The sequence below is a fragment of the Carcharhinus amblyrhynchos genome, chromosome 1, assembly GCF_965287045.1.
Source record: "Carcharhinus amblyrhynchos chromosome 1, sCarAmb.v2.hapA, whole genome shotgun sequence".
NCBI classification, from domain to species: domain Eukaryota; kingdom Metazoa; phylum Chordata; class Chondrichthyes; order Carcharhiniformes; family Carcharhinidae; genus Carcharhinus; species Carcharhinus amblyrhynchos.
Genome location: NC_137324.1, coordinates 98,510,336 through 98,522,414, shown reverse-complemented (window position 1 = coordinate 98,522,414; position 12,079 = coordinate 98,510,336). Strand labels below are relative to the sequence as shown.

Sequence of the window (12,079 nt, the reverse complement as noted above, 5' to 3'; positions counted from 1 at the left end):
GAAGAACAGTATAGCTGGAGCTATACAAAAGAAAGTAACCAATTGTAGATGAAAATAAAAGTACAGAACTTTTTCTCGTTCTTCAGAATATATATTTTTTTAATTACATCATTTTAGTAATATAAGCCATTTAGAAAATGCTGTTTTGAATTGCTCAAAATATCTGCTCACACACTATAACCAGTTGGATTACTTTCTAATATCATGAAACTGCTTAGACAGAAATTAAATTGACTAGAATCAGAAAGGTGGCAATGAACTTTCCTAGGAGTATCTGTCTTTCCTTTGCTTCCATCTTTAAGAACAATAATTGCAAATTTTTCAACTTCAATTCTAATAAGATAACTGCATGGTATCAACACAAAGTTTATTTCTGTCTCACCTTTCAACTCTCTTTGTCATTATCATTTATTATTACTCTAAAGGTGAAATAATGATATTTTGAATGCACACTCCCAGACTCCTACCTATCTTAGTGTAGATGACCGGAGAGGCCACAGTCCGTCTCTTTCCATCATCTGCCAAATTTGTTGAATTCCCCGTGCTTGGAAAAAGTTTGCCATTCCGGAAAGCAATAAGATGCAGTTTGTAGACTGCATCTTCCATTTGGTTTGGTACAGGATTTTGGACAAACAAGGATTGTGGCAACTGGACAGATGCTTCTGCAACAGTATTCTATAGAGTGTTGAAAATAAATAGTTTAAGAAGTGCCACACACAATTTTGTTGCATTTGGTCAAAGGCTAGATAGTGTAAGCTGTTACACAAACTAAAAACTAAGACTTTAATTAATGTATATTCACATCAGATCATTCAACTTTCCAGGCAGAAATAAGAACATGGGATAACAGAAAACTGGCTTGGAAGGGAATGGATGTCAAGCGTTCTTATTGCCAGTTAGAAGGAATGCTCTAATTGATCACCTACTTCATTTGCCAGTGGCGGTATAGTAGAATAAATAATAAATGCAAAGCCAATTATCCAACATCAATCTCCCACTCCACTTCATTTATAAATATAAAGTATTTCCGCTTTATAAGCTCAAAATCAAATGTGCTTGTACGCGAGTAGCTCCTGATCTTGCATGTGAGTGATGTGGTATCTTCTTCTCAGGTACTGAACATGAAGGCAGATCCTTGGTGATTATTAACTTCATATAGGGAAAGATGGCAGGCTCCAAGTGTACCTCAGCCAAAATGAGATCAAACTCATGCTGCTGCCAGCATCCCACCCCCAGGACACCACTGCACATTGCTTTTATTCAAATGATCATCTAATACTCTCTTGAATGTCTCAGCTGCACCTACCTCCACCATGCAATGCATTCCAAATTGAACTATTCATGATCTTTTACAATATATATTGACTAAACTGACAGTAAATTTACTGGATCATTGCATATGTTAACACCTGGTTGATAATGTAGTTCAAGGTAATCAATTGATGAGCATTGTTTGATTAAGGATTAAAAAGAGAGATTGCTGGGACACATTTCATGGTTAGGAGATACAGAACTGTTCTGCTCCATCCTGTGAGTAAACCTACCATCAAGGAAAAGGTCCGAGTCATATGTCACCATTTGGCTCGGATCGATTTAACAGTATAAACCAGATAAATGGCCTGTGGCATTAAAAGGAGGGAGAATGTGGAGTTAGTGACTGAACCAGCATTACTAAATTAAAAGACATCCACTGCTTTTTGTGGGAGGGAGTTCAATCTTTCTATCACCCTCTGATTGAAGAGCTTCCTAACTTCTTCCCCGAATGGCCTGCCTCAATTTTAAGGTTGCACTCCCTCGTCTTGGTCTTCCTCTCAGCAAATAATTCTCTCTATCTACCCCACCTATTCCTTCCAAAGTTTCAAAATCTCAATCAAATCACTCTTTCACTTTCTCTATTCAGAAGAGTTTAAGCCTAGTTTGTGTTGGCTCACCTCATAATTTAACCCTTGGCGCACTGGTAACATGCTAGTGAATATTACAGAACAGCCTTTCATCACTTTAATACACAGACCAAACCTTGTTTGGTCCAAAATGGATGACCTAAGACTTAACTGCTTTGAAATCCATCTGCCACAGTTTTGCCTACTCAACTATCAATATCCTTTCTAATTTTATATTCCCAGCTACAATACTCACCATGTCACTAATCTTTATGTTTTCAGCAAACTTTGATATCTGGCTCCCCACTGCATTATCCAAATCATTAATAAATTTACTTAGTTGAAGTCTTGGCATGGATCCTTATGGGATGCCTGCAGTTACTTCCTTCAAATTCCAGTGCACTGCTGTTATTCTATTCTCTGTTTTCTATCTAACCAATCTTCTCACCAGATCTGTAGTTTGCCTTTAATGCCAGTAAATTTAACTTTAGTTAACAGCTTCTGAAGCAGAACTTTATCAAGTGGTTTCTGGAAGTCCATGTAAACTACATTTCTCTGTATAGTATTTCAGTCTGCAACTCTCCAGCACAAAAAGCAATTGAAGCTAGATCATCTGAAAATTTCAAAACCAAGATGGATTGATTTTCATTAGGCAATGTTATTAAGGGATACTGAACCAAGGTGTGTAGATTAGAGATAAGAAACAGATCAGCCATGATTTCACAGAATGGCAAAGCAGGCTCACAGACCCGAATGGCCTACATGTGACACATTGTTGGGCTTTTGTATTGGAAAAGTAGAATCCATCCAAAATTTCCTCTTTCTCGAGAGGGATTTGTTTAATATAACTAAATATTTTGCTGCTAAATACACAAACCAATAAATATTACACTCAGATCAGACTGCTGTTGTAATGATATTTGTGTAAGCTCATCTTTAATATCAAAAAGGTGTACATCTTCTTGTGTTTCAATATTCAAATCTGAAGTGCAGGTAGCAGATATGCACCATCAAATGGTGCATTCTCCATGCCTCTACTTTGATAAGTCCACTGGGCAACCCATCAGAACTCTCTTTTCCTACAGTATAAAATTTATTTCCCTTACATTGCTATTCTTGTGAATTGTCCAAATGATTTTTTTTAAGCATAGTCATTGCACCTAACCAGCACATCTTTGACTGTGGGAGGAAACTGGAGCATTTGGAAGAAACCCACACAAACACAGGGAGAACGTGCAGACTCTGCAGACATGACCTAAGTTGGGAATTCAACCCAGTCCCTGGCGTTGTAAGGCAGCAGTACTAACCACTGTGCTGCCGTGGCCCTGAGGGTAAGATGGAAAGCCAAGACAAAAAAAGTATCTTTTTCAGCAATATTTTACTGTTAAATCTTTGAGTGATTTTAATTAAAATAAATTACTTCAAATATACTAATAAAAGATTTAACTACATCAACAAAGCAAAAAAAATTAATAAAATACAAATAGATTTTATTCAGGAGGTTCCAACTTGTGTATAAGGCTAAATGGAAACCACATAAATTTGAGTATTCGGTCATATCAACCTTTACCGTAAACAGTTAGGTTCTGCAATCAGTCTTTATTCACGCTCCCAATGTAATCAATTCTCCACACCCCCATCTCCTACCAGTACAGATAGTCATCTGGTCCACAAATAATTTAAATTTTCACATTGTCACTCGTGTTTTAATTAACATATTTGCAATAATAATCATAGAGCTATCAATAGAATGTTGCATTGATTTAATCAACATTAAGTTTTTCCAGACTGAATGTTAACATCGTGCCCTGGCAATAATCCACAAAAAGCAACCCCGTCAGTACAAGTATAGAGATGGAGATGTCAATTTCTCATAACAATCTTGGTGAGATTTCCAATGTAGTTCCAGTTGATGCTAAATTTGCTTTTGATTTATTGTAAAGAACATTAACAGAGTGAGCAGATTTTCACTATATCAGTTAGGCCTGGGTTGAGTAAATGTTTAGGCGAATTGCTTTTTGATAATTAACCACCTAATTCATATTTTCTGCTTACCTAAGAGTTTGTTACAGTATAACAAAAGCACTCAATAATAAGCTGAAAATTTGAGCAGGCTGCAGAAAAGTAACAAAAATTACAATTTTTTAATAAGAACCCATGGAAGATGATTTGATCAACCTCTATAAACATTTAAACAGAAAATAACCTCCTGATTTCAGTGTTGTTCAAATAATTTTCTTACTTTGCCAAACCACTTCTTGAGCATTAATCAGAACAGTTATATCAGAATAATTACACTTCAAAAGCACCACAATTAGAACTTCATATAAAAATAAAATGTACAGATATTTTTCTCATCTGTAATTACCTTCTTACCTTTATTACAAAACTGGAAAGCGTGTTGCTAATATTGCCAGGGCTGCACTTAAAACTGAACTGTTTGTCCAGGTTGCCATCGGGATCTCGTCGTGCAAAGTCAGCAAGTCCTGTTCGGTCTGCTATGGCTACCTTCTGGAATACAGTGCAAGTCATTCCAGTGAAGCCATTAACCTTCACCACAGAAGCTTCCATTGCAATGTTTGGAGAATACTGTGGAGACAGTAGTTAAATTGTTATAATACATATCTATTATCAACAAATTAACTTAGGGGAAAAAACTGCAACCAAGGTTGTGTATTTTATATCAAAGAACAACGAACAGTACAGCACAGGAAACAGGCCCTTCAGCCCTCCAAACCTGTGCCGCTCATTGGTCCAACTAGACCATTCGTTTATATCCCTCCATTCCCAGTCTGTTCATGTGACTATCCAGTTAAGTCTTACACGACGCCAGCATGTCTGCCTCCACCACCCTACTTGGCAAAGCATTCCAGGCCTCCACCACCCTCTGTGTAAAAAACGTCCCTCTGATATCTAAGTTAAACCTCGCCCCTCTCACCTTGAGCCCGTGACCCCTCGTGATTGTCACCTCCGACCTGGGTATCTTTTACAATAAAACTTTAGCCAAAAAAGATTGACGAACGGGAGAATTACATCTTTGTTTTATAAGTACTAATATTTTGACAGTTATGAAATATTTTAAAGCTCTATTCTTACTGTGGAATAAACCAGGGCTCCACTTGCTAGCCTGTAGGTAGCAATGCGTTGTAAACACTGAACAATTCGAGTACAGGCCTTTGCTTCCCACTGAGCCAGCCAAAGGACATGCTCATCTGCTAACATGATGTTACTCGCAATATCCACCATGACATCTCCAAGCTAAAATAAATAAACACATCAAAAAAAGTCAATGCAACTATTATTAAAAAATAGTTTAACACAAAATATTTTCTGTGCTATTAAACAGTACAGACTATTAAACACCAAGTTTGATCACAACTGACAAACTAACAACTGCTGGAAACAAAATACAAATGCTGTCATTTTTTGCTGAAAATATTGAGTACTGCCACATTGCATTTCCTTCCACAGATGGAATGCATGTATTACAGCTATAATATTTAACATTCTAATGCCAAAAATGCAATAGGTCTTCATGATGCTATATAAATTACCCATATATTCAATTCAATATATGCCCAACCAGGTTTCAAACATAATCCAAACCAAGTAAAGCAAGTGGAATAGTTTAATTCCAGAAGTTACTTGTAGTGCAGTACAGTGGCACAGTAGTTAGCGCTGCTACCTCCCAGCATCAGGAGCCAAGATTCAATTCAGACCTTGGGTGACTGTCTGGTGTGGATTTTACATGTTTTTCCTTTGTCTTCATGGGTTTCAACAAAGAACAACACAGCACAGGAAACACGCCCTTCAGCCCTACAAGCCCACGCCTCCCATTTTAACACCCAGTGAGTGCCTCATTCCAATCTTTCTTTTACCTATGACTTTTGTCTACGCCTCTTGGAGTCCACAATAAAGGGGTGCAAATTTAGAGAATTTTAAGTGGGCCTGATTAAGGGAGGTCTAATTTAGGGACAATTTGTTAACACCATTCAGCCTAGAAGCACGTTTTTGGGAGGTAACCGGAGCACCTGGAGAAAACCCACGCAAGCACAGGGAGAATGTGCAAACTCCCACAGACACTGACCCAAGTCGGAGATCCGACCCGGGTCCCTGTATCTGCACAGCAAAGAGTGATAGTCACTGAGCTGTCGTGTTGCCCGTCAGTTGGTCCAGTTTAAGTGTACACCAACAACGCGAAACACTAGGCAACTCTCGAAGCAATATCCAAGAGCAGCCCTCGCACGACCCACTGCATGTATGCCCCTTGTTGGCCAACAAGGTGGACCGAGTCACCTGTGGATGTAAAAAAAAAGAGACATCAATAAACTTACACCGCCTATATAGACATTCACGGAAGATCACCAGAAGCTCAAATTTCCTCCAAGTGCTCTGGTTTTCTCCCATAGACCAAAGATGCATAGTTCAGGTGGATTGGCCATGGTAAATGCATGGCGTAATGAGGGTACATTAGTGGGAAGGACCTAGTTGGGATGCTCTTTCAAAGAATTGGTGCAGATCTGATGGGCCAGGATGGCTTCTTTTTGCACTGTTGAGACTCTATGGTTTAAACCAAATGCAAAAAACTGTGGTCTGTCAACCAGTTGCACAGGTGAAGTATTTAATTTGTTCTAGCTGAAACTAAACACAAAGGTCTGATATTCCAGTCCTCACTACCCTTCCAACAAACAAACAATCTGATTACTTTTTTACAGTTATGAATTCATAACTCTTTCAAGCTGTTGATTTTAAATGGTTTGTACCAGTTCGAATTACATTGATCCATGGATGAAAAATCCCCTAAGTACTGGATTGCTGTCTCAAGCAAATATTGACTTTGTAATGCCTTCACAGACTAGCACTGATTGACATACTTCTAATATGTAAACAGTTTTGTTAATGAGTTTATTGATGGACAACAAAAATTGTAACTCCAATAGGAATAACATCATATTCATGTAGAAGCCTGCAGATTCATAATCCGATACTCATCATTCTCTGTGATGGTGTAACAGAGATCTTGAAGCAATGGATTCATATTCATACCGAAAAATGCGTCCACGCAAGTGCCCTTAACTTTAATCAGTTAAATGAACAAATTCTCAACATCATATTACAGCATTTTCTACAAACTTTTTCTCTGATTTAAATAAATGAAAATCCATTACTGAGGATTTTGCAGCATTTTTGCCAATGTTGTGGGATTTTATTTCACTATTTGCCTCCTCTGTCTCTCTTCTTTTAAACTCACCTAATTGCTCTCCCATGTTCCAAACCAATCTTGTTTTTTTTCCCTCTGGTATCCTGACTAACACTTACTCTTCAATCAACTTCACCAATACAGACTATCTGGTCATCATTACATTATTGTTTGTAGGAATTTACTGTGTAAATTTGTTGCCATTTGTTTCCTTCATCACAACAGTGACTACAGTCAAAAAGTACTTCACTGGTTTTTAAGTGCTTTGAGACATGAGGTAGCCATGAAAAATGCAATATAAACTTAAGTTTTTTTTACTTTAAAGTTGTAAACATTCTTTAACTCTGGCTGTTTTATTCAGGCTGTTAATCTAGGCTCAACAGGTATCATTGTAATCTCTTGTGCAACATGCCCTTTGTATGTTACATAATTTAGGCTGACACTTTTCTGCGTTATTGAGGGTGCTGCACTATCAGAGATGCTGCCTTTTGGATAGTGTTAAAAGACCCCTCTATTCTCTTAAGCGGCCACAAGGAATTCTATGGCACAATTTGAAGGAAAGCAGGAGTTCTCCTGGCATCTTGAATCCCATATAAAGTCACCATAGTCCCAGATGACCATTGGCTGAGAATGGTGATGATTTAACCTAAGGATCCCCACATCTTAGCCGAAGGGTACAGTCAAGAAGGTGGACCTTCATGAATAACCTCACCAGTATGGGAATTGAACCCACGCTGTTGGCGTTGCTCTGCATCACTAACCAGGTGTCCTGCCAACTGAGCTAAATGAACTCTCGCATATATCCCTCAGTCAACACCCAAAACTTGACTGCGACATTTTATTTAATAATTCTGTAAGTTAACTGTAAAAGGCTTTGAGACATTCTGAAACGGTGCAAGGTGCTATCAGATGCAAATTATTTCTTAGGTTTCAATTATCTCATTAGCTAATTTTCATTACCTTCCTTGCCTTTTTAGTCAGTCATCTCATTTATCCTTTTCATAAATTTGTTATTGTTAATAACTGTCTAACTGAAAACTAAAAGTATGTATTTAGCAGCAATTATTTATATCAAACAAGTCCCTTCCAAGAAAGAGGAAATTCTGAATGGATTCTACTTTCTCCAATAAAAAGGCTCAACAATGTGACACAATGAAGAGTGGGACGTTCAGCTCCTTGAGTCTGCTTTACCATTCACCAATATCACTTTGTTTCCATTGGATGAAGGAAACAAACTGATAGGAGAAACAAAACTACATTTTTCAGATGGCAGGGTTTCCCACCCTACCAGCTGAATGGTTAATGGAGAGCACACATCCATTGATACCAGCTCCCCCACATCTTTTTAACAGGTTGTTAATTCACTAAGGCTGAGACTCCCACTTGCACCAATTGTGGTTGAGAGCTGCAGGCCAATCAGATGGCTGGCAACTCTGAAGTCCCAGCAGCACTAGATTTTAGCAGTGATTACTGCTGGGACTACAGTCAGTTCCTGAAGACAAGATGGTTATGGATACCATTTTGAAAGCAAATCCAGGGTAGCAGCAGAGTCTGGCTGATAGGACCCAATGAAAGGAGAGAGGATGTTGGAAGCAAAGTTTCAGAGGCTGGGTTGGAGTGTGAGGAGGAATAGGGTGGGCACTGAATAGAGGACACACATCCTACAACCCCAACATTGCCGCCAAACCAGCAGCTACCCGCCATGGGTAAAATAGCTGCAGAGGTGGGAAAAGGCACGCGATGACCTTTAGTTGGCCACTTAGAAGCATCAAAGGTCCGGGGCAGGTGCATCATCCAACACCTCAACCATCTATCCAAAGAATTGAACCAAAATTGGGGACAGTGGGAGACAGAAGGGTGGAGGGGGGGTTGGGCGGGCGAGGACCACATGCTGGGTTTTATGACCCAAATCAACCCCCACTATCCCTCCCTAACCAAAGTTGTTAAAAAATATGGGATAAAAACAGTGAATATGGAGTTAAGGCACAGATCAGCCATGATGTCACCAAATGGTGGAAAGGCCACCACTTCGGCCTTTGAACCTGCTGATGAGGAAACATAAAATTGCATCCCTGGAATGAAGAGGTAATTCAGATTTGTCACTCTATTCGCACAACATATTCATTTGTCCTCTTGGAGGTCTGACTCCTCTGGGTATATTGCTCCTGCTAAAGTTCTGAAGAAATTCTCACTGACCCACATAAGCAATCAAATGAATATGAATAATTATCTCTTTATCTGGTTGCCACTATCAATGACAATAAGACATTTATCATACATTTAATAGCTGACCTGTTTGAGAAATAAATCATAAAACTCGGTGGAAAGAAAACAACTTAATTCAATGGGAAATAATTTTTTGAGCACATTAGCAGATGCTACCTGTTGGGTAACTAATCACAACTAGTAGTAGTGTTCCACAATTTTCATAACAAATCAGACTACCTGTATGGAAAACAAAACTAGATTTATGAAACTAGGAATGCTTAAAATAATGTTATCACCTTTATCTACTATGACATTGCAATAGGCATTTAAACAAATCACTATTTGTGAAAATGAAGAATAACTGAAAGACTATATCTTATATTGCTCAGCTGACTAAAATCCAAAGTAAACATTTCACTCTGGCTACAAAAATAGGCCAGAAGCTCAGAGTTCTGAGGCAAGTAACTCACCTCCTTACTCCCCAAGTCTGTCCACCATCTATAAGCCACAAGCAGGAGCGTGAAGGAATACGCTCCACTTACCCGAATGAGTTCAACTCCAACAACACTCGAAGTTTGTCATTATCCTGAACAAAATAGCCTATCTGAATGGCACCAACTTACCAGTTTAAACATTCACTCCTTACACCACAGACACACCCAGTGGCAGCAATATGTAGCATCTTCAAGATGCACTGCAGCAACTCACCGCAACTCTTTTGACAGCACCTTCCAAACCTACAATCTCTACCACCTAGAAGGACAAGAGCCACAATTGCACAGGGATACCACCACCTGCAAGTTTGCCTCGAAGCCACACGCCACCCTGACTTGGAACTATAATTGCCATTACTTCACTGATGCAGCATCAATATCCTGCAACTCCCTTTGGAGCACTACTATGACTGTACGTGCATCAGATCAACTGCAGTGACTCAAGAAGACAGCTCATCATCATCTTCTCAAGGGCAGCAAGGCTTGTGCAATAAATGCCAATCTAATCAGCAAAGCCCACATTCACGAATGTATTCAAAAAAGTAAGGGCTGATTTGTTCAAGGTCTTCAAAATGTTAAGGGGAGCCGATATTTTTCTTCTATTTCTGCTGAATGGAAAATCTCGGACTCGCAGACATCAACATGCCTTTCAGGAGAGAAGTATCAAATTCTCTACCACAAACAATAATTTGTCCTGAGTTAATTGTAAATTTTAGATTGGAGATTGATGGCTTTATGTTAACTAAGTTATTAAAAGATAGGGAACAAAAACAGTGAATATGGAGTTGTTGTTGTTCGTCCATCGTCATCGATGAGGACCTTCGACACCATTAGTCATTTTGAGGCTGGTTGCGGTATGTCTGAAGATGACTGATCAGACCTGTTCAGCATGCTACGGTGCAGAGGACCTGGGGGTCCTTGTGCACAAATTGCAAAAACCCAGTCTGCAGGTGCAGCAGGTGATCAAGAAGGCAAATGGAATGTTGGCCTTTATAGCGAGGGGGATAGAATATAAAAGCAGGGAGGTCTTGCTACAACTGTACAGGGCACTGGTGAGGCCACAACTGGAGTACTGTGTGCAGTTTTGGTCGCCACACTTGCAGAAGGATATATTGGCCTTGGAGGGAGCACACAGAAGGTTCACTAGGTGGATACTGGAGATGAGGGGGTTAGCCTATGAAGAGAGACTGAATAGACTGGGTCTATACTCGGAGTTTAGAAGGCTGAGGGGGGCATCTTATAGAGACGTATAAGGTAATGAAGGGGATAGATAGGGTAGAGGTAAAGAGAATCTTCCCGCTTAGAAAGGATAGCAGGACTAGAGGACACAGCCTCAAAATAAGGGGTGGGGGGAGCAGTTTAGATTGGAGTTGAGGAGGAACTTCTTCACTCAAAGGGTGGTGAGCCTCGCTAAATATATTTAAGTCACGGGTAGATAGGTTTCTGATAGACAAGGGAATTAAGGGTTATGGGGAGAAAGCGGAACTGATCCACTTCAGATCAGCCATGATCTTATTGAATGGCGGGGCAGGCTCGAAGGGCTAGATGGCCTACTCCTGCTCCTATTTCTTATGTACTTATGTTCGGGTATGGAATGTCCTGGCACATATTGGACAGACTTGTGTAGACACAGTAGTTGTTGCGCTGGTGGCTCTGGACTTGCGCAGCTCACGCTTAAGCTGTGCTTCAGCAATACACCTTGATTCGTGAGCTTGACAGCCTTTGTGGATGAGGCAGCGCCAGGTAGGGCGGTTTTGTGCCAGCGTTTCCCAGGTGGTTGTGTCAATGTCAAGCGACTTCAGGGAGGCTTTAAGTGTGTCTTTGAAACGTTTCTTCTGCCCTCCATGTGAGCGTCTTCCAGCAGAGAGTTCCCCAAAAAGGAGCTGCTTGGGTATGCGCTCATCTGACATGACATGACCTGCCCATCGGGTCTGCGCTCTGATCAGCAGTGTGTGGACTGATGGTAGACTTGCTCTGGAGAGAACTTCAGTGTCTGGTACTTTGTCTTGCCAATGATGCGTAATATTCTGCGAAGACAAGTCATGTGGAAATGATTGAGCTGTCTTGCATGCCTTCGATACACAGTTCATGTTTCATAGGCATACAGGAGGGTAGTGAGTACCGCAGCACTGTAGACCTTCAGTTTTGTTGCTGGGCTGATTCCTCAACATTCCCATACAGCGGAGCGCAGTCTACTAAAAGCAGAACTTGCCTTTGCTATTCTGCAGTTAACTTCTGTATCAATGGTCACTGATTGGGAGACGATGCTGCCAAAATAAGTGAACTGGTCCACTGCC

At 40.0% G+C, this 12,079-nt stretch overlaps 1 protein-coding gene across 1 annotated transcript in view; it reads right to left on the bottom strand.

The window, feature by feature from the left end:
- Nucleotides 1–12,079, bottom strand: part of adgra3 (adhesion G protein-coupled receptor A3) — a 185,166-nt gene that overhangs the window by 25,231 nt on the left and 147,856 nt on the right. Inside the window, exons 11-13 of the mRNA XM_080189551.1 lie at nucleotides 4,977–5,138; nucleotides 4,257–4,469; nucleotides 468–675 (exon numbers count right to left, since the gene is read on the bottom strand). Of these exons, the coding sequence (XP_080045677.1) occupies nucleotides 468–675; nucleotides 4,257–4,469; nucleotides 4,977–5,138 (583 nt within the window). The remainder of the gene's footprint in view (nucleotides 1–467; nucleotides 676–4,256; nucleotides 4,470–4,976; nucleotides 5,139–12,079) is intronic.